Raw genomic sequence first — 21971 nt, 5'->3', positions numbered from 1 at the left:
AAGGGGATAAGTAATAGCCAATATGGACCTACCAAGAACAAATCACACCAAACTAATTTCCTTCTTTGATGGGGTAACCAGACTAGTGGCTGGTTGGAAGCATTCAGTGTGACAGTGAAGCTTTCGACACAGTCTGAGCCTCCTCCTGCACCCCAAACCCCTCATCCCTAGCTCCACCCCCAGCTGAAGCCCTCTCACACCCCAAACCCCGACCCCAGCACGGACTCCCCTCCCACACCCCAAACCCCTCATCCCTGGCCCCACCCCAGAGCTCATACCCCCATGCACCCCAAACCTTTTTGTCCCAGCCCAGTGAAAGTGAGTGAGGGTGGGAAAGACTGAGTGATGGAGTGAGCGGGGACAGGGGTGTTAGTTTTTGTGTGATTAGAAAGTTGGCAACCCTACCCTAGCCCCACCAGCTCGCTGCAGGGCAGAAGCCCTGAGCTCCCCTTGTCTGGTAGATGGAGAATGGATGGGAGGCGCCTTTGGGGGCTCCACAAGCTGCACTTTAACTGTAAAAGAGCCGCATACGGCTCATGAGCTGTGGTTTGCCCACCCCTGCTATAGAAATTTAATGCTTCATTGTTCCATTAGTACTGAAATCATTAGGAAAAAGAAGAGTGATAATTCACATTTTTCGTCTGTCTATCCCTGGACAGACCTGCCCTGGATCAATGTCGAGACCATGCATCCCATCATGTAATCATATGGAAGGAGCAAATCTGGCTGATTTGTTCTTGTAACTTCCAAAGCAAGTTCACTGGGTTTTACATCTTAATGGTAAAAATTTCAAAAGTATTTAAGTGGCCTAGGAGCCTACCTCTCATTTTCAAAAGTGACATATGCACTTATCCATTGACGTTTCCTTTGAAATCTATTTAAATTAGGCATCTAACCTGATTAGGCAATTTTGAAAATCTCACATGGCACCTATCTCCATTTTTACCTTTGAAAATCTGGCTTTAAGTGTCTATGTCACTTTTTAAACCAGGGCTTAGACTCCGAATCATTCAGGTGACTAAAAGGTTTGTCCCTAACCTACAAAACCTAATGCAGTCTTTTTGGAATTTCATAGGAAGAGCTCAATGTATACACAAAGCAGTCAGATGCAAGCACTAGGTAAGAAGGATTTGACTATCTGAAGAGATGAATCAGCACTGATGCTAGAGAAGTGGGCAGAAAGACTTATCACTGCAGTTTGAACTAGACTACCCTGTGGGCACAAAGTCCTTGTGCAGATCTGAAGGTCCTGTTCCCTCATTGTGAGCTACTCAAAAAGTAGCACTATGATGCCAAAGCTATAGGAATGATTCATGAAACACATACAACAGGAGCTAGAATCCTAATACTGGACAGTGTTCTAGAACCTCCTGAGCCACTGTACAAGTAATTGTGAGTTTCTATGACAATTTCATTAAAGTTCTTCCCAAGTCCACATGGAGGGAGAAACCTAAGCCTACCCTGCCAGCATTCCACCTTCTCCTAAAACTCTGCAGTTCTATTACTGAAAGAAAAGTGAGGAGGGCAGCAGAGAGGACAGGGTTTATTCACACATAATTAGGCTTCAAAGGACAAGAAAGGTGAATTGTTTCCTATTTACCTAGCTGGAGATTTCACAGCGTCTTCATTTCTGTACAGCTTCTAGTTCTATAGTTAGCTATATTGAGTCTGATTTAATTCAGAAACTCATGTTTTGTCACTACAGAAGCAGGACTGAATCCAGTCTTTGCCCTTTACTGCAAATTGAGCTTAACGGGATAATTTTAACAAATCATTTTCTCTCTAAACCATAAATGCTTTAACATTTCCAAGCTGGTATATTTAAAACTGTTTTCATAAAATAATGCATTAATGTATTTTCTTTTCAATACAGAATATTAACAACAAAAAAAGGTGTTGCAGAAGATAAAAATCATGGAAAAGGTGTAAAAATGCTATACTCACACAACTGTCAGCTGTCCTATAGTAAACTGCTGTAATTTGCTAGGTAGGGTACGCAAGAAAACACAGTTAAGTCCAAACCCACCAAATTCCAAACACAATCTGCTAACATCTGACACTTCATTGTGCAGATTCAGAATTATTTTTATTTAGGACACCATCTGCGTCAGAGAAGTAGCTTTATAACATAGTTGTAAAGCATTTGTGGTCCACAGAAAAACTCTTTGCAAGTCTTCAAAACTCTACCAGACAGTCTAGAATTGCATTGACATGCTGAGCATTTTTTGTGGACTGCTGGAGTGCCAATAGTGAGAGGGCTTTACATGGAATTTGGAACTGCTAGGAAGACATGTGCTTCTTTCAAACTCAACCTGCTGAGAATTCCCTATAGAAAGCAATAAGCCAAAACTAGCTTTGTTTCTCCTGCATGTTGAATTCCAATGTGTATAGCATCAGTGTTATAGGTTATCATGGAATATTTTAGTAGGTTATACTCTGAAAAGTGAATGGAAAATGGCATCATGGTCTTCTATGTTTAAGGCCTGATCTTCAATTAGTCTTCACGCAGGAGTCCTGTTGAAATCAGTGGGAGTTCTATGAGCGCAGCACGGGGCCATTATATCCAGTGGCTTTCACAGCATATCGGCTCAGTTTACAAACCCAAAGAAAAATCATTTCTCTAACATCCAGTGCTGCAAACTGAACCTAGGATCTGCCTCCTCCTGTACATCATTGCCAGTAACAAAGGATTCTGCAGTAGGAACTTAGCTGAGTTGGAGAATCAGGATAACATTCAGCTCCCTTCTCTGTAACTATACTGGCTCTGAGATGCCAGCTGTAGTTAAAATTTTTCATCTCCCAGCATACCAGGAAGATAAATATCAAACATGGACAGTTAGCAAAGAGTGTCATTTTTACATTGTCACTGTTCTCTCTGTAACCACATTTTGAAGTGTGTAATACATACACGTAATGTATATGAGGCACATTTAACCCTCTTGGACCTATACAGAAGAGGAAAATTACAATTCTTACAGAGAACAGCTGAACCTCCAGGCTTGTTTGGTCAATTCCTTATTTTAAATCTGCAAGTACATTGTTATGCTAATGTTATTTCTTCATTTTTCATTCTTGTATCCAGCTTGCTGAAGAGCTCTTATCTTCTGGGTTTCAGGCACCTGTGTCAGTCCAGACCAGGAACTGTTTTAAAATAAATCTCCTGAGTCATAACATATTTCAAAAGGAACGGCAGTAGACGGGATGGTTCACGATTCAAAGCACAGCAAGTTTTGCTGCTGATACAGAGAAAATAGAGCCACACAGCTGATGCTTAAAGCACCAAAGCAGCAAGTACAGGTGAAGCTCAGGTGAGCACATGGGTGTCCGATGAGCGAGATACCAGCAGGTGCAATAATGACTCTGCAGAAGAAAGAGGTAGAGTGAGCTGTTTTCTAGCAATTCCTTCTTACCATAGCGCTTACAAGCCCAGGACCTCACTGTGCGAGAAGCTGTACAGGCAGAGAACAGAAAGACAAAAGGCAACAGATAGATACAGACAGGCAGAGAAGAGTACAAGGAAACTATGCGATAATATTGGTCAGCATGAATAGGCAGTGGTCTCAGCACACTGGTGGGCTAACTGCTGTCAATTTTTTGTAAGCATCAAGGCAAAGGAGAGTAATACAGAGTAATTTGAACAGGGATAATGAGGCAGCTTACATGAGGGCCTGACAGCCCAGTTATTCAAAGTGTCCTACAGCTGAGAGCAGTGTAATCTAAAAAGTCCCATTACACCATGTGAGATAGGGAGATATATAGCTAAAGGAATGGAGGCAGAGGGCTAAGTGCACATACTAGTGAAGGGAGTGAAATCCTGGCCCCACTGAAGACAATGGCAAAAGTCCCATTGACTTCACTAAGGACAGGATTTCACCCCCAGTATGTGTATAAGTTTAGAGATAGGCCTATCCATCTAGAACAGAACTGCAGCCTGGGGATTCTGGGCTCTGCTGAGATACTGGCTAATGAACAACCTGCAGGAGACCTTAGATTTTTATTAAGTTCAAACTCTGACAAGAAAATCTTAGTGGCAAAGACATTGTAAGGGAGGATCTACAATTGCTGTGGATACAGGATGTGAAGGTCACTAGCAGTGACCAAATAAAACCAGGGTCTGCTTTATAACAATTCTCTGATAGGGGAGAAAACAAGACCCTCTGAAATGTCAGAGGACTCCTTATTCTGGATTCAGGGATTTGCCCTGTCTACTGCATTGAAAAGATTCTTAATATCACAGGCATCAGGTTTCCTGTTCCTATTCCCTAGGGGATTCTCCCTCTGGTAAACACGATGAGTCACACTGATGGAAAACACCTACAATTTCCCTTCCAACATCTGTTTTAGTGCCTCAGTACCATCATGCTACTGGCAGAAGCAGACACCCAGATACCAAGAGGTTTCCAAGATAGTCTTACTACAGTACTGATATGCTAGTAACTTCGTCAACACTTGCCCACTGTCCTATATCCATTGTCTCAATTGGTTTGCTTATATATTGGAGCTGACATGCTGGATCGGACTGTTGGTCCAGTGCATTTAGCTGAATATCTTGCCTCCATCAGGGCTAGAATCTGATGCATCACAAGAATGCACACCCTCACCCCATATTAGCCTATTGGGCATATTTCACCAGCCATTGTGCAGTGCTACCAATGAAGGAAGTCCTGAGAGAATGCTCCACACCTTGATGTCTCCCTGCTCCTCACCATACCATAAACAGGGTAACAGGTATAAAAGAAAATGCAGATTAGCAAAACAAGAAGACCACTAAGTTTGAATGCGTTAGTATCAATGGTCTAAAGAAGCAGATAAACAAGGTATGTACTATATGAGCAGGCGTCCTTTATTCCTGATACAATGCAATCTATAAAACAGCATGTCTCTCAGCTCCATTAACATGGAGACTGGAGTCAGCGGATGAGGCTTTAGGTGTGGTACAATTACAGGGCCAGACTCTTTTTTGCATTTCAGTGAAAAATTCTCAAATAGAATTTTGCTTCTTTAAGAGAATTCCGCTATTAACCTTTCTACTCTCCCTTTAGGCTTTGTAACCAGCTCCCACCATGGGTGACAGTGCTTGGGTGGGGACCTGGAGGCCTCATCGTCCAAGGGGCCCAATAATGGCCCACTTTACCAGCCCAGGACCAAAGTACTCAATACAAGGAACAACAGGTAAAAGGACAAAGACACAGAGTTTCAAGAAACACAGATGATAACATGAGTTAAACACACTAAATCCAGATCAGTTTAAACAATTAATTTAGTACTCTCTCATATTTTATTCAAATAATTCCACTTTCTCTGACGTGAAAGTTAATAAAAACCTCCTATGGGATGTCTGTATTAATTTTCATTATAACCTAGGAAATAAGACAGGGTGAGACTGCTTAGTGCAGACTTATGCTGAACTGTTTCAAACAGTGTTTTCTTTACCATCAATCATTATTTTAAATCTCTCTGTGGCGAGTAGATTTTGTCGGTAGGCTGGTAAATTTTCATGACATCACAAAGCTGAACTAGAAACACGTTTCCTTGGAGTAGAAATTACAAAAAGGAGAAGTTGTTGGGAAATTCATAAAGAATATTCCTGCTGTGATTAACCTCACCGCCAAACACCTATGGCTGTAGCTCCCCAGAAAATGAGCAAGGTGTTAGATGTCTGACTGTGATGCAAATGACAGTCAGACATTTGTAAGAGGCAGCTTGACTCTTACATCACCTCTCACTACTGCTGCTGCATACCTTTTGTCTTCCTCATAATAAACTGTCAATATTTAGCTAAGGAATTATATCACCATCTAAATTGTTTGTATTATGCACATTTTAAGGCATCAATTAACTTATCTAAACATCAATAAGAATATAAATTCAGAAGGAATTTTCAATACAGATTTTTAGAAATAATGTCACTAGGAAGTTGTCACTCTCACTGGGAAGCTGCCATTTGAATAACTGTATTATACTTCCCAGCAGCAGGACACATGGTCGGTAGCATCCCTATTAGAATTCATTGGAAAACAAGGTTTAAAATTAGTGCTAAGTAAAAAGTGTTCTTTACATTTGAGTTTGGGTGGGGTTTTTTTTGGTGGGGAGGGGGTTTTATTTTAACAGCTTGTTGTTAAATAACCAAAGTATTTTGTAGTTCCAGAATTTACTTTACAATAACTTTGACATAGTCCAATCACCAGTGTTTTCACATGGGAAAGTAAATGTTTTTAGTTGTACTAGGCATCCCATTGTCACCATGTTGTCTTGTTTTATTCCAAATTATTTAAAACTAGTATTTCAAACAAATTTCGTTTAGGAGTTACTCTTCTGTGTAATTGGAAGTAATTTTTATAATCTCTGATATTACAAGGGAGTTTGAAGGAAAATTCTCTTGGCTTTAGGGTATGTCTGTGCTGGGAAATGTACCAAAATAGCTATTCCAGAGTAATTATTCCAGGGATAGTTATTTCAGTATAAGCTCCAGAGCATCCACATGAGGCTTATACCGAAAGAACTATTGGAATAATTATTACCTGAATAGCTATTTTGGTAAGTTTTCTGAGGTAGACAAGCCTTAGTCACTGTCGTAAGAACAGGATAGTACAGCTCTCTTTTGCAATCCTTGGGTGAAATCTTGGCCCCACTGAAATAAATTAGTTTTGCCCTTAGTTAGTTTGTCCAGTGACACAACTGCTCAGAAGGTGACAGTTTAGGCTTAGTTACAAGAGAGAAACCTCTGACGTACCCATAAACTGAGATGAATGGGCAATAATAATGACCATATGTCCATCCTACAAACCAACAGTAAAGCCAGCATCTTAGAAATGAATCTCATGGTCCAAAGGCTTTAGCAACAGGACCCAAAGGGGAATTAAAATAAAACTTGACATATGCATATGAAATGTAGCCCTTCTTCCTAGGTTACCTGAAGCATAACCCCACCAAAAGGAAAGCCCCTGCCTACACTTTTAAGGGGGCAAGGCCCTCGCTCCGTGAAGCCTGTTCTCCAGGTCCTCATTACTATGTGGAACCCTCAATGACCAGGAAGGGAAAGGAAACTGCCCCAGCTTATACCATGTGTGGGCGCCCCAACGTGAAAACTGAGGTCACACCTGGCCCAAGTGAGTAATATTTCTTTCAACCGTTTATTCAAGGTGAAGATAATCTGCCTATGGGTGTCCTATGTTAGGGGAATATAAACCACACCAGAATGAGGTATGGATGTTTTCAAATGGAAAGTAACAGCTCCAGCATCTGAGGGTAGGATGTGGGAGGAACAACAACATGGGTGGTAGGCTCAGGATTCAAGGAAGAGCAGTGCAGGGCAACAGGGCTGGGAAGAGGGGAACAGCAGTGCAGGGGGTTGAGAGCAGGATGGAGGAGAACTGGCAAAGCAGGACAATGGGGCTGGAATGTAGAGGGAAATGGCAGTGCAGCATGATGTGGTTGGTTGGGACACTGCAATTTTGCACAGACTGAACCTACAGATCAAGCTACCTGTTTGGCATGAAAGGATCACTGTTGTTGCTTTGCTCATGTCTTGTCTAGGCGATTATTCACCAGAAAAGTCAAAAAAGCATGTTTATGAATCTGCTCCTGTGCACTCCATGTCATTCAGGACTAGGAGCTTCAGTGTAGACAGCACTCCAGGTAAAAATCCAACAACTAATAAAGGAAATCAATCTAGGAGTCCTGTAGTTGCCACCTGGCCTAAAAGCCAGAAAGAAAGTGAAATCCCTGAGCCTGACTCCACAGCAAAGTATTATAATGAAGAAAGAAAGCTTTGGTAATGGCATATGTAGTTTGAACTTGGGGCTCTTAAAAGCTATGAACTAGAAATGGGCCTGAGCTTAATATGGTTGTCCTCTACACTGGTTATAATAGAGTTCCAATTTGTAGTGCAAATGGAACCTTAACTGTGTTCTGTAACTGGGCTTAAGACTTGCTCACATCCAAAGCTTTCGCTCAGTTGCAGTACATGGTTAATCATAGAATCAAAGAGTATTAGGGTTGGAAGGGACCTCAGGAGATCATCTAGTCCAACCCTCTGCTCAAAGCAGGATCAATCCCCAAATGGCCCCCTCAACTCACAACCCTGGGTTCAGCAGGCCAATGCTCAAACCACTGAATCCCGTCTACACTAAAACAGAAATCATGTCTTAAATGAGTCAATGGACATGCATGTTATAACAAGACTGTATCCCATTTGTATTTGTAGTGGAGATGGGCTATTAGAGACAATTTAACTGATTTAGTGTCAAAAGAGGTGAAAGCTGAAGAAACCAAATTCTGCCTCTCAATTAACAAGGGGTTATGGGGGACAGAAACCAACAGGAATATTTCCAGGGGAGGGGAAAAAAATACTGAAAAAACACTCAATGCTCATGTGACAACACTCAGAGTTAGTAGACATTGATACCACAGCCAGGCAGCTTATGTCTCAAAATTGAGAAGAACTCCTTTGGCACAGAGGTATAAAAACTCACTAGAAGAGAGTGTTACACCCAGACTTTGAGACATACTATCGTCAAGATCAGTAGGCCAAATTATGACCTAACTTTATCTTCCTATGTCTGTTTGAAATGCGTATGCAATTCCTTTTACCTACACTTTAAATATCAGCAAATAATTAGCAGCACAACTATCAAGAGGGGTCATCATATGACAAACTCCATAATATGTCTTGAAAAAATGTCTGAAAAACCCAGGTCACTACAGATGGGTTAGGTTTACTTCATCAGCAAGAAAACTATCAAACATGCAGAGATGAGACAGAAGAGATACAGGTTGATCAAAAATAGTAGCCACGGATCAATCATTTAGACAGATCCAAAACATAATACTTACTGTTGTACCACTTTCAGAGCAATGTCTACATATCATCACTATGCAACTGTTTCTCTACTGCTTTTGGTTCCCTGAGATAGCTAACACCCTGTCTACAATCACAACAATGTTTGTGTGCAAAATAGATGTGTCCAAGCCTTGTATAATACACTTTGGTTTTCTTTGCATAGACAGAACCCAAACATTACTGGGTTAGCACCTCAGAGCCCCAGCCCTGGAACAGGACCTCCTTGTGCTGAGCGCTGTAGAAACACAGAAAAAAAGGTGGTCACTTCCCCAAAAAGCTGACAATCTAAGAATAAGATGAAAGATAACAGGTGGACACAGACAGAATGAGGAGCACAAGGAAACAACATTAGTCGGCCTGATAGTCATCACCTCAGCACACCAGCTTCCCATCTGTTATCACATTTTTGTGTGTGGATATCACAGTAAAGGAGAGTTTTAAGGATGGATTTGAAAAAGGACAAAGAGGTGGCTTGGCAGATATTTACAGTGATCTCTTCAGGCATAATGGGCAGACTGGTAGGAAACACAAAAGTGCTTGACTGAAAATGTAACACGTGAGCAGTAAAAGCGGATATAAATGGCAGAACAAAGGCAGGCGTCGTTAGACATCTCAATAGCGTAGGAGAGATGATGGGTAGCATGGCGAAAAGTCACAAACAGCCTTGAAAGTGAAGACAAATAGTTTGTGTTTCATGTGATGGAGAAGGGGGAGCAAGAGGAGAGATGAAAAGAGAGAGGTGGCATGGACAAAGCCAGGAAAATGATCTGTACAAAGGCAAAACATTATGATCCTGTTACGTGAACTATGTTACAACCTTGAAAAGGTAAAAATAAGTCCTGTTCAGAGGCAAAAACCAAACCGCATTACAGCTCCATTAAGCCACAGCAGGTTTGTCATTTGCTGCCCCAACATAGTTAGGATTGTTGTGTAGATGGGACCTGAGATTTATGATAGAACAATTTATAATGATTGCATAAAATAACACTGAAAAATAATAAACATTATACAATTTAAAGAGAAGTTATGTGAAGTACATCCTCTTATAGGCAGAATAGTTATCAGGGGCAGCTTTAAAAGTGCCGCTCTACTCTCAAAAACCACTATAGCGTCCCAGGGACTCCAGTGTAAATTAGATCAGCCCACAATTAAAAGATGTGATTTTTTTTTTCAAACTGCCAGCCCTACAAACTCAGCCTGGGTTCTAAACTTCAAGCTGTATCCTTGGACAGAGCAGAAGGCTTTTTAATTTCATTGTTCTTTGAGTGATTATCCACAGGGATTCTACTCTTGGTGCACATGCACCCTATATGTACGATCTCAGATTATTTTGCCCAGCAGTATTTGCTGGAGCTGCACATGCACCCTGAGGTCCCTTGTGTCCCTAACCCCAGGGCATAAATTGTAAGTGGTGAACCAGGTCCAAGAGTCTCTCATTTCCTTATCATCTGTGGCAGTGAGAATGAACCCCTCACTGTGTCCACCTGCTTCTCTGCAGCATCGAGCTTGTTTTGTTGCCCACTAGCAACACACAAAAAAGTTCTGATTTCAGTCAGGTTCTGTTTTTTAGGCACCCCTGTATTGACTGCTAAAAGAGCACCAATATTAGCCATTAAACCTGCAGTTAGCATCTCTCGTAATGATCCTTCAGCAACCGGTGCTTCTGTACAGGCAACCTTGAAACCATGTTCCTTAGTGCCCAGCACTGGTCCCTAGTGTGTTAGTACTCAAGGCATATATAATACTGAGTGATTTATCTGTGGCTCGGTACCAGTCTCCTCTCCTTGAGTGGCTGAGGATTCACCAGCTACTGACACATCAGTACAACAGGTAAAGGAGACAGCTCCAGTACCGACCTCACACCCTATCCAGCTGAGGAGAGCACAACAGAGCCAGGATGTTCCTGACAGTACAGTCCCTCCTTTGGAAGAAATGTACTCCTTTACTTCATCCCCATCAGGGCATAACAGAGACTCGACTCCTATGCACTCTCCTTCTCCTGCTTTGGAAATGTCACAGGAGCCACAAAGAAACTCTAAGGAAGTATGTGTAAGGAACAGCAGGAAATGACCTAATGTTCATAGGGAAAATCGTTCCTGGTGCCACCTTCCCTAGTACCTATACTCATATCAGCCTGCATTCTACTGGACACATGGGGTAGGATACATGACTCAGTTCCAGACTTCACTTGTGCTCCATGAAAGAGTATCTACTCAAAACGTGCTCCAAAACGTCTGTTAGTCTATAAGGTGCCACAGGATTCTTTGCTGTATCTACTCAATAGACACTGCATGCCCCCACAAAAAGTCCTCTCCCCATTCAACTGGTGAGAAGACCCAATTCTGGTATGCAAGGGGATACTCTGTTCTGCATCTCTACCTACCAAGATATTAGCAATAAAAACCTTCACTTGGAGATGGAGGACTCGTCTAAATCACCCTCAGACTAAGGGCCTATGATCCCCCCAGGAAACTCATCTTCACATAAACATTCTAGAGCTCAGGCTATCTGCCTTCATGCAAAGTACACGTACCGTTATTCTAGGAATCTATGATCCCAGTGCTGACAGACAACCCCACAGCTACTACGTCAACAGACAGGGGGAGCAAGACTGTCTCCACTGTGGAGTTGGGTGCATTCCAGATCAAATCACACCAGTGGCGCTGCACCTTCCTGGCCCTCAAAACATCGATTGACTTAGCAGGTAGTTCTCAAACAACCAGGAGTGGTCTATCAAAGACTCAGTTCTGCAGAACGTCTTTCACACGTAGCAATTCCCAGAAACAGATGTGTTTGCTACAGACCAGAGCAACAAAACATCAGGCATTTTGCTCCTGAGATGGTTCAAGCCCAGACGCCTTGACACTGGGATGAACATATACCTTTCTGCCAATTCCTAAGATACTGAGGGCTCTGAGAAAATTGGGGCAAGATGCAGTTGATTACAATGACACATCTTGAAGAACTGCAGTTAGTGTAAGGTAAGTAACTGTTCTTTTCTGTTTGTTTAATTCAGTATGCCAGCCTCACCACCCGTGAGCACCAGCAGTTCAGACTCCAGATGCCTACTCTTATTCCAGGACTAAAAAGGGCCAGGGAATGTGAAAAAGAAATATCCCTCCTTCTCTCCAGCCTCTGTTGAAAGCTCTCTCCAATATGATGCTCCCTCTAATCCCTGGGGATTCACACTGTACATAACTATCATGGTTTCCCCCCCACAGGTCCTGGTGCATACACTATTCCTCGGGTGATGGGACCCAACACAGTAGACAAAACTGCTAGCCCTTGTTATTCCATGAAATGGAAGAGTAAGCTTGGTCGCTTTGATGAGGATCTCCATAAGGTAAGCTGCTTTTCCATTTCCCCTTCAGCTGCTCTCATTGACAACCAGTGGTCAGTCACTGCCTCCAAGATTGAAGGCCTCTAAGCATTGGTGGGTTCTTTCCTAGTACTTGAAGAGATACAAGTGTTCTGCAGCATGAACAGATAAGTGCTGCAGCAGAAGACTGGCAGCAAATATGGCTGTTCTTAGTAACTGCATCATTGGCAAGTCAGGGCTCTAACTGTATCTGCAACAAATACCTGTCTAAGGGCTTGATCCAAAACCCAACAAAATCAATGGGAATCTTTCCAATGACTACTATAGTTTTCAGAGTAGGCCTTTTTCTTGTGCTATGCCTAAGCACCATGTTCCATGAACTCCATCTGGAAAAGGAGTTGTAATTGGGATGAGGACAAGAAATGTGTTAAGTAACAGAAGTTCAGATATGAAATTTCACATCAGGACACACATATTGCAATATATTTTTTGTTCTAGAGGAAAAATCTTTTGCTCCAGTGTATAATTACTGAGTATTTTGACACCTTATTGTGCATATGCAATAGCAACATTTCAAACTCAAAGTTCGCTGCCATCTCCAAAGAATTTTTCTTACTGAAATACCTACAGTGATCCATGTCCCCAGACAATAAGTATGTGTAAAAATTCTTTCTAAAATACCCAGTAATAGTCATTAAAAATGTCAACAATTGCCCATGGTAAACACAGCAGCATCTGAAGGACCACAGCTTTCTTACAATAGGAAATAATTGTTACATCTCAGATGCTGCTGTGTGGTAAGAGTTGGAACATGATTTTTTTTTAAATGATTGTGTTTAACAATGAGGAGTGTGAGGAAAAAAATTGACATCTTGCTCAAGCTTATTTTCTGGAAATAACGATCCCTCTAGGTAGCAGGCTGTAGCAACATTCCTAGTGCCACCTACCAAACTAATCATCAGATTTCATGTCTATGATAACATCATACTAAGTGAAATAAGACTGTGCAGCTGAATACCATGGAATGTTACATATTTACAAAATGATTATTTTTGTATTGGATAAAAAATGATCATGTACAGATTCTTGCTAATTATCTAAAACCTACTGAAAACACTGGGCTTTTAGACAAACCTTTTACTGTAAGCCATATATAAAAACCAGTGAAGATCACAGGTGCCTAATACTTGCAGAGACAGAACAATGGCACTTTCCTTTCAGTTTGAGTCACTGTCCCCTTGCAGTCTGTCAAAAGTGAAGAGGCTCAGGCTAATAAGACTTCAGACATCTAATATAAACTTCTAAAGGACATGACACGGTTGAGAGGGAATCCTTCTGCAAAAAAAATAAAAAATTGTTAAAATTAATTAATTGTTGCAGATAAACCTATGCAGCTCTCATAGGAAATTGGGGATATTGAATGTAGCCATTTTCAATGGAAGATTCTATTGACTCTCTTACAGACCCCGGGTCCAGCTGCATACAAAAAGACAGACGTTGATGTGTACAAAAAGAGAGCCCCCAAGTACAGCATGAGCTCCCGGACTAAGCCTGCAGGAACTGTTAGACATCCTGGACCAGGAGACTATTATCCCGGAAAGGTAAGGCAGAGAGATCTAGAGGGTAATTTACTTGAGTCAGAGGACAAACAGTCGCAGGCTACAAGGCTGGTTTGTATTTAAACTCCTTGAGTTGACACGTTTTGATTTAGAGCTATTACGAAAACTTTTTCCAGCAGAGTTCAGCATATAGAAATCCAGATTCATATAGCAAGGACAAGATCCTTCAATATATCAATGCGTTAAGATGAGTACTGGTAAGAAGGGACATCAATCTGCATGGAAGAGCTACAATTAATGTTTTACATTACTGCCCCGAAGAGGCCATGTTTGAACAAGTCAAAGTTAAATTTTAAAAAACCCACATCCCACAATATTAATGCATTATTGAGACAGATTAATTGCAGAGAGTCAAGAAACTGGACAGGTTTCTTTGAGAAATCCTTGTGCATATCAATTCCAGCAGGATCTTTCATTCCATCTGTCTAAGTATGTATTCATCAGATATCTGAGCCTACATGAGCACATGTACAAAAGCACATGTACAAAAACAAAAAATATTATATTTGTGCACCTGGGATTAAAGAAACATGTATTGTTTAATCAAATAGAACTCCGTCATTTCACTGTCAGCTGTTGTTGTAGGAGCATAAACTTGTATGATTGATATGTGGACGCAAAGGCAAACCATAATGATTCTATTGCTGATTGAATTATATCCAAGCACACACTTTGAGGTCTTCTTGGATAACTGCGACCCCATTTTTTCAGATCCTGAGTAGTACACTGCATATCCATCCACTGTAATGAAACAGTCACAACTATTCCATGACAGTTCTGAGATTCCACATATTTCTTATATCTTTCCAATTCTTTGGCCAACATGGAGAGATTCCTTTCACCCATACTCTTTGCATTCCATGTGTCTACTCTGATCATTCATTTACAAAGGTTCAAGTCACTCTTCGTTGGTGCAAACATCAGGTTCATCCTGAAAGATTTGGTACAGCTCTATCATAGCTGCAACTGGTACTCTGAATGGCCAGAACCTCGTCCCCCAGTATAGTTTGTTGTGCTTTCTAACCTTGGAGTCTTGCCATCCAGCACCACATGGAGATTAATGTTTCGCCTTTATTCCAGCATGGATGTACAGAAGGTGGTTTCCTGTTGACTCCTCTCTAGTTTTTAGCTGCAGTTGATTAAATACTTGATTGAACTTTTCCACCTTCTGATGGCACTTCCTCCATCAGGGTTCCATTACCCTCCCCAGGGCACTCATCCAGTCAAAACACTGGCACAAAATGTGCCAAGTTACTTGAATGCCACTCTGCACCCAGCACCAGCCAGTTGGACTACCTTTTGTCTGGTCCCTACCCTTTTACTTGTCCATCCTGGGTGGCCCTGTCTGGAGATAAAGCTCCTGCTGGCATAGTTACCAACCTCAATGGAATATGCAAGCCTTCTCACCATGCTAAGATGCAGTGCCCAGGGAAGGGTTCTATGAACCGTGAAGTTGGAAGTGTAAGCTCTCATGAAGCTTACTGAAACAATGGTTTTGGTTTATAAAATGAGAAAGGAGGCATTTAGTTGAATTCTGCTGCTCTCATCACTTGGTCTTTACAAACACTATCTTCACCCATCACCTTACACATTTAAACAGATAGAAGTCACCTGAAAGTATGTCAAAGAACCAGATTGTCCATGTAATGATACAGCAATGTTGGAGATAGAGCATCCAATGGATATGGACTGACTCCTAGTCTGCACTTGGGAGACCACCAACCATTAGCCTCAAACATAAACTGAAGATAAGATGTTCGACAGGTCCGCTACATTTGGATTGGTCCAGAATCAACAAAAACTACATGACTTCTGTCCAAAATGGGTTTGAGGGATTTTCACAGGTAAAAGAGAACAACCTGAATAAACTTTGGAATAACATGAAAACTATCATGCTCAAAGCTGCCATTCTGAAAAGTCAGTGTTGCAGTGCATCACAGATGACTGAGAAATGGCTTGAGCAGGTGGAACAATAATGCACAATGAAAAAGAAAGTACAAGGAACTAAACAGATCCAAAGGCAGATTAGATGAGACAACAATGAATACAGCAGGGCAAAATGCATGGAACTTGCGAATCACAAAGAGAGTAATAATACAAAAAATTTGTTCACAGATGTTAGACTTCTTACCAAAAAGTTTTCCCTGCAATTGAACATAACAAAAGATCATGTTGGCAGAATCCTCACTGAAAGGGATATCAAATTCTGAAGGAGAGATTACTTTGCCAATCTTTATGGTTCATTAGAGCCACTCAGAATATAGGGCAACAGAAAGGAGAGTACAGAGCCAGAGCCATCAATCCCACAAGAGGAAATGTGTGTACTATTATGAAAATGAAGCCAGGGAAAACACCATGGGAAGGTAAAGTACCAGCAGAACTGTTTAAAGTGACTCGTGCCTGCAGTATTGATCTTGTGGAAAATTTCCAACCATGTACGGACAACTAGAAATTGGCCAGACAACTAGATGAAAGGGAGTCTTTCTGCCATTACCAAAGAAACGAGACATAACAGGGAATAACAATTGTATCCTCAGCCTAATATCACAATTGACCAAAGTTTTGCCTCACATAATCCAGGATCACATGAAGCAAATGACAGAAGCAGAACTACCACCACCACCAAAAGGTGTTTTCAGAGAGGAATAAGACACATGTGATCACACTGTGAACGTCAGTCAGTCACATCATTGAAAAATGCAGGGAGTACAACCACCCATTGATCATGTGTTTCATGGACTACTCAAAAGTATTCAATACTGTCCAACTTGATCATCTTTGTAGGATAATGGCAGATTTGCCAGTCTCTACCTTCAACAACAGACCACACTGTTGCAGGTAATAGCTAGTGGTTTTCCACTGGGCTGTGCACGAGACAAGGGTGTATTCTGTCCCAAACTTTTTCAAGAGGTATGCAGAATGAAACAAACACTGGAAGATTTTGATAAAGTGGAAGGAGCTTGGATTTCCATTGGTGGACCCCCTCTTAACTGACCTTAGATATGCCAATGACAACACCTGTTGCTACAACCAGTGGTAGAATGTAATGAATGCTGGAATCTGTAAAAAGTTAGTGAGGAATATAGACTCTCTGACTATTGTAAAAACGAAGTGCATGTATGTTGACACGATTAACAAAAACAGGATGAAAGTGGACATCATGATTAACAGTCAAACTGTAGAGGCAATAGATGAATTCAGTTACCTGGGATCATACATATCCAACCAAGAAGGCTGTTCAAAAGAAAGTGGAAGAAGATTGGGAATGGATTGCTCAGCCATGGCCTCCCTCACTAAAGTTTAGAAAAAGCATGACATAGAATGCCAGGGTTGGAAGGGACCTCAGGGGAGGTCATCTAGTCCAAACCCTGTTCAAAGCAGGACCCACCCCCAGATAGATTTTTTGACCCAGATCCCTAAATGGCCACCTCAAGGATTGAACTCATAACCCTAGGGTTAGCAGGCCAATGGTCAAACCATTGAGCTATCCCTCCCCCTATGTATGAAAGCTTGATTGGTGAAAAGCTTAATTTTCTCAAGCACGACCTATAGATGTGAATTATGGGTAACAAATGTTGGAAAGCAAATGAAAACTGAAGCCTTTGAGATGGGATGCTGCCAAAGATGCCTGTATATCTCCTGGATGGAAAATGCAACAAATGCTTAAACTAGCAGCATTATTAGAGAGAAGCAGACCATGTTGTTGGAAATCAACAGGTGTAAATTTATGTCCTTTGGTCACATCAGGCACAGAGACAGAAATAATCTTGAAAAAGTTATTCTGGAAAGAATGGTGGGAAGTCCTCATAATAGGGCATGACTGGGAAGAAGATGGAGGAACGGAATGTGGCAGATCAATGAGAGGACAGCTACTCAGTATTCGAAGGTAGTGATGGATTGAGAAGGCTTCTGAAAAGTCTGCTGTGATGTCACTAATATTCAGACATGAATAAATAGATTTTATTTACTTAAACAAATGCACAAGTTTATTTACGCAAACACATTTGAAGAGCAGCATCAAAATTAGTGCAGCTTCTTTTACCTGTATTGATTTTTTACAATGATAAATCACATTACCTTATATATAGAAGTGCCAGAAGAATCCTAAAGTGGCAGCTTTAGAAATTTACAAACTAGTTTGGGGATCATTTTAATCTGCCACTGCTGTCCCCTAATGATGAAATGTGACAACTATTTTTACAGCATATAATATTGTAACAATTAGAAAAGGAAGTCAGAGATACTGTACCCTATTGAAACTGCAAGGAGGAAGGCAGAATTATCCAAGTTGGAAATATGGCAAAGATACTGCAAATTGCAATCTGTTTCATAAAGTGCCAGTGGAATTTTTATCATCACACAGAGAAAAGCCCTAATTTGTTTGACCTGAAAGACACACTTGGCAATTACTATGTCACTCTGTCCTGTTCTGCATCATCACAACACACACACTCCTTTCTTTCACTAATGCATGTTATATGTACAGGGCGACATAATTAAGAATAATTAAAAATATTTCAGTTAGAAGCCTGCTCAAGCTGGCATATAGGATTGGAAGTATTTTGAAATTTGGGCAAGTACCAATACAGACTACAACTTCACAGCTCATCCCTAATGCTTGTGGGTGTGTGTGTGTGTTGGGGAGGGGTATTAAATAAAAAACAAAACCGTTTTTAAAAGGACCATTGAAATAAGAGATATTGAATAGATTTTACACCAATATTCCTAAAATACTCATCTCTGTTCTAAGAAAAAAGCACAGGAACTTTTAACCCAAATGGCAGTAATGTCCTAAGTTATTATGGAAACAACTGATTAGAGAGTGTTGGAATAAAAATACCAACTTAATGGGAACCATTAAATGCATTCTAGCAACAATAAAAGGAGAGAGGCATAAAGTGGACAAGGTGGGATCTATAGGCGTATCTGGGTAAGTAAACCTCACAAACTTATCATTTATGAGAACTCTATTTCATAAAGAAACTGATGCAGGTTGTGGTGCATCCAGAAGCAACAAGGCTACTTATCTAAGGGAAGAAGCTGCACTTTCAGGCTGCCAACATGAAAGGTCGAACCCCACCACACACCCCTCATCTTATTAGGAAATTTTTGCAACATTTAACCCGGAGTTCAGAGAAGCCGATTGCTCTTCAACCATTCTAATCTGGCTGCGTGACAGACAGTCTGTGCACCTTCAGTTACAAACTTCTTTTCACGGACTGGAAACTAGTAAAAGGGGCACGTGTGTGACAATAGGTGACCTGCACTGTCCAGATCTAGTACTTGATTGGGGAGGGCATGTAGCACAGAAAATAGAAACTAACAACCTGATGCTAGTTAATAGTGAATATCCTGATTTGTTGTATTTACTTTTCCATCTTCAGGTAACTTTGACCAAGCCTTGCGCCCCAGTTGTTACCTTTGGAATCCGACACTCTGAGTATACAATGCCTTTGATAGTGGATGTCTATTGACCTTCACGCAAGCTGCCTTACAGAAACTACATTTATTTTTCTATATCATGTTGCTTTATATTTTAAAGCTGCCAGTTTTTATACAAGTTATCATATATCTTCAACCAAAGAATAAGTTTCTACAAGTTCTAGCATTAAAGGATGACAAATATTCAGAAAATGATCATTTGCAATATTTTAACTTGCCTCTGGCTATGAAGGAATTTTCCATATCCCCCTTAATGAAGAGGACATGTTGAAGCTAGCAGTATTACCCAGGCATGTGGATCTTGCTGTATCTACCTGCTGAGAATCTGAACCCTGCCATTAGTGCATTGAAGCATCTGGATTCTGTGTTCCAGAAACTGGGAATTCACAACTGTATACATAAAGAGTCACTCAGTTTTGTACTACTGAGCTATTTTGTTTGTTTACTCCTGTGATGACCCTCACTGTATGTGTCATTTATCCCTTTGACTGTGTTCTATTGCAGTATCAGCACGTAAAGAAAATAAATCAGGGAATCAGTATTTATGTCAAAGTAGCTGAATACTTCAATCTACCTTTAGATGGAGCTACAGACTAAAGTTTAAAGGGATACTGGGTGGTTAAAACAAGTTCTTAGATATGTTACATCTTTAGATTATTAAAACAAAACTTTAAAAATTTAAATGGACTTTTCACCACTCATTCCTAGTTTACCTTCTCCTCTTCACTAATCTTGGAGCAGGGGATGGGAGGGGTGGGGAGGAGAAAATTAAAACCACTTCTGGTTCTCATGCCTTAACAAAATATTGCCATTTTAGAATTGCTAGAAAATGTTAAAATCCTAAATTAAAAAACCTTTTCACTAAATTTAAGAACAAAGTTTCATTAGAATTTTTTAAAACGAAGTAAGGCTAGATTGCCAAATAACATCCCCTTAACCTAGGAGAAGTGCAGTTCTTGCTCTCTCAGCTGCTGTATGCCAGATGGCTGTGAACATGCAGCGTCTTGCAAGGTCCACATGCAGGCTAACCATAACTGCAGGCTGCTCTCAGGAAGCACAGGAACTATTTCAGAGATGCATACTGCCCTAAAGAGGTGTTGGAGCTAGGGACACACTGCAGCTACACATCACCACTTGGAGCTGGCCTGACAGCACAGGGGAGGGAAGTTGCAACTGTTGAAGTGGTATAGAAGTAGATATTCTTCTCCTGAATTGTAGGGAAAATTGTATCTCTGTGAGGCTTCCTCCCCAAGCTCCACACAGAAGTGGTGCAACTCTGCACCATCCCTCGCTATGAGCAGTGCCTGAGTGCCACAGCTGAGCCCAAAGGTTAACACAATTATTGGGAAGGACAAATTGTCTGCCCCACTTAACCAAGCTGGGAACCCCAACAGTCCCTTCCCCCACTTATTGTGTTCTCTGGGAGTTTTACTTAGCCTTTCAAGGCAAGGTTAGTGTGAAGGTGGTGATGGGAAAGCGAACTGTTGGACTCCAGAGCACAATGCTGACCTTTATTTTAAAAATATTTTTAAACTAACATTTCAAAACAAGAATTCATTTTGAATCAAAAAATCAAATACTTCATTCCAAAAAGGAAAAAAATTGGAACAAAAGTGTCAAACAATCCATTGAAACCCAGGGGAAGTTTTGGTTTTGACAAAAATCAGGATTTTCCAACAACAAAAATTGTTTAAAAGTTCCTGACCAGCTCTATTATTGACTCCTGAGCAAGATGAGTGACTTGTACTTTAGTGGTCATTTTTCCTCTTCATCCTAGAAGTCAGTAGGGGCCAATTTCTCTTCTTTACGGATACATGCAGATCCCATAGGGTGCTATCTTGTCACACCTTCTGGTCTACTGCATCTTAGTGCTTGGATGTAATCTCCACTGTCCATTGTACTGAGTACTGTATTATTGATGACTATTCATCAATGCAGGTTCCAAGGCAATAAGTCCTATAAAAAGTTAATCATGTACATGTTTGGAAACTGGCTAGTATAATACAGCTTTGGACCATGATAAGAACATACATATATAAAATTACTGGTGCAGCATCTTAACACAGTACAAGTTTATTCACAGCATAAAAAGCAAAATAAAAGAGATCATTGCTCTAGCAAGAGTTAGAGTGCTTTGGAGTTTTTTGGTCATGAAAGATTTGCTTGAGGGAAGCAGATGGAATAGTCAAGTGAGTCACCCAAATTTTTTAAGCATGTAAAATTAGCTCAGAACAGCCAAGTCTTACCAAAGACGAGAATCAAACAAGACTGAGTCAACTGAACCAAGAGCCAGAATGGATCATCCCTGCATCCTTCTCCCTCCATCCCTATTGCACATTCTACCTTTGGAACAGGATAAGGACACAAGTTACAGTACAGCAACTAGTGCATTAGAAGATCAATATTCAAGGTAAGAAGCAGATTAAGAAAACCGGATCTAAATCTGCAGAAGGATCAACGTTCTGTGGCTTGTAAGAGGAATTTTTCACTGTCACACACAGTGTCATTTGTCAGGATCAGACAATATACACAGGGATTAGGGAATATGAGTTTGTTTAGGGAGAATAGGACCAAAGAACATATCCTCTATACAGTTAGAGAGGTGGCTACATCAAGAGAAATAAGAGATTTCCCTGCTTGATGATTGGCTTTCTTACAGAAAAATCCAGAGAAGTCCCTGGAACAAATAATATACATTACAAAATAACTTTGGTAGAGTTGTTTTGTACCATAAAAACCTTTTAAAATA

General features: G+C 40.8%; 1 protein-coding gene across 1 annotated transcript; it reads left to right on the top strand.

Moving 5' to 3' along the window:
* The first annotated feature begins 296 nt into the window (after window positions 1-296).
* Window positions 297-21902, top strand: ODF3 (outer dense fiber of sperm tails 3). Its single transcript, XM_030560801.1, has 6 exons — window positions 297-5172; window positions 6909-7109; window positions 7537-7638; window positions 12064-12185; window positions 13625-13762; window positions 19165-21902. Exons 1-6 carry the CDS (start codon window positions 5064-5066, stop codon window positions 19252-19254), a joined length of 762 nt encoding a protein of 253 aa, XP_030416661.1. The 5' UTR covers window positions 297-5063; the 3' UTR covers window positions 19255-21902.
* The last annotated feature ends 69 nt before the right edge of the window (window positions 21903-21971 follow it).

The sequence above is a fragment of the Gopherus evgoodei genome, chromosome 4 (assembly GCF_007399415.2).
Source record: "Gopherus evgoodei ecotype Sinaloan lineage chromosome 4, rGopEvg1_v1.p, whole genome shotgun sequence".
Taxonomy (NCBI): Eukaryota; Metazoa; Chordata; order Testudines; family Testudinidae; genus Gopherus; species Gopherus evgoodei.
The sequence above is the reverse complement of the archived record's forward strand: the minus strand, read 5'-3'. Positions and strand labels throughout refer to the sequence as shown.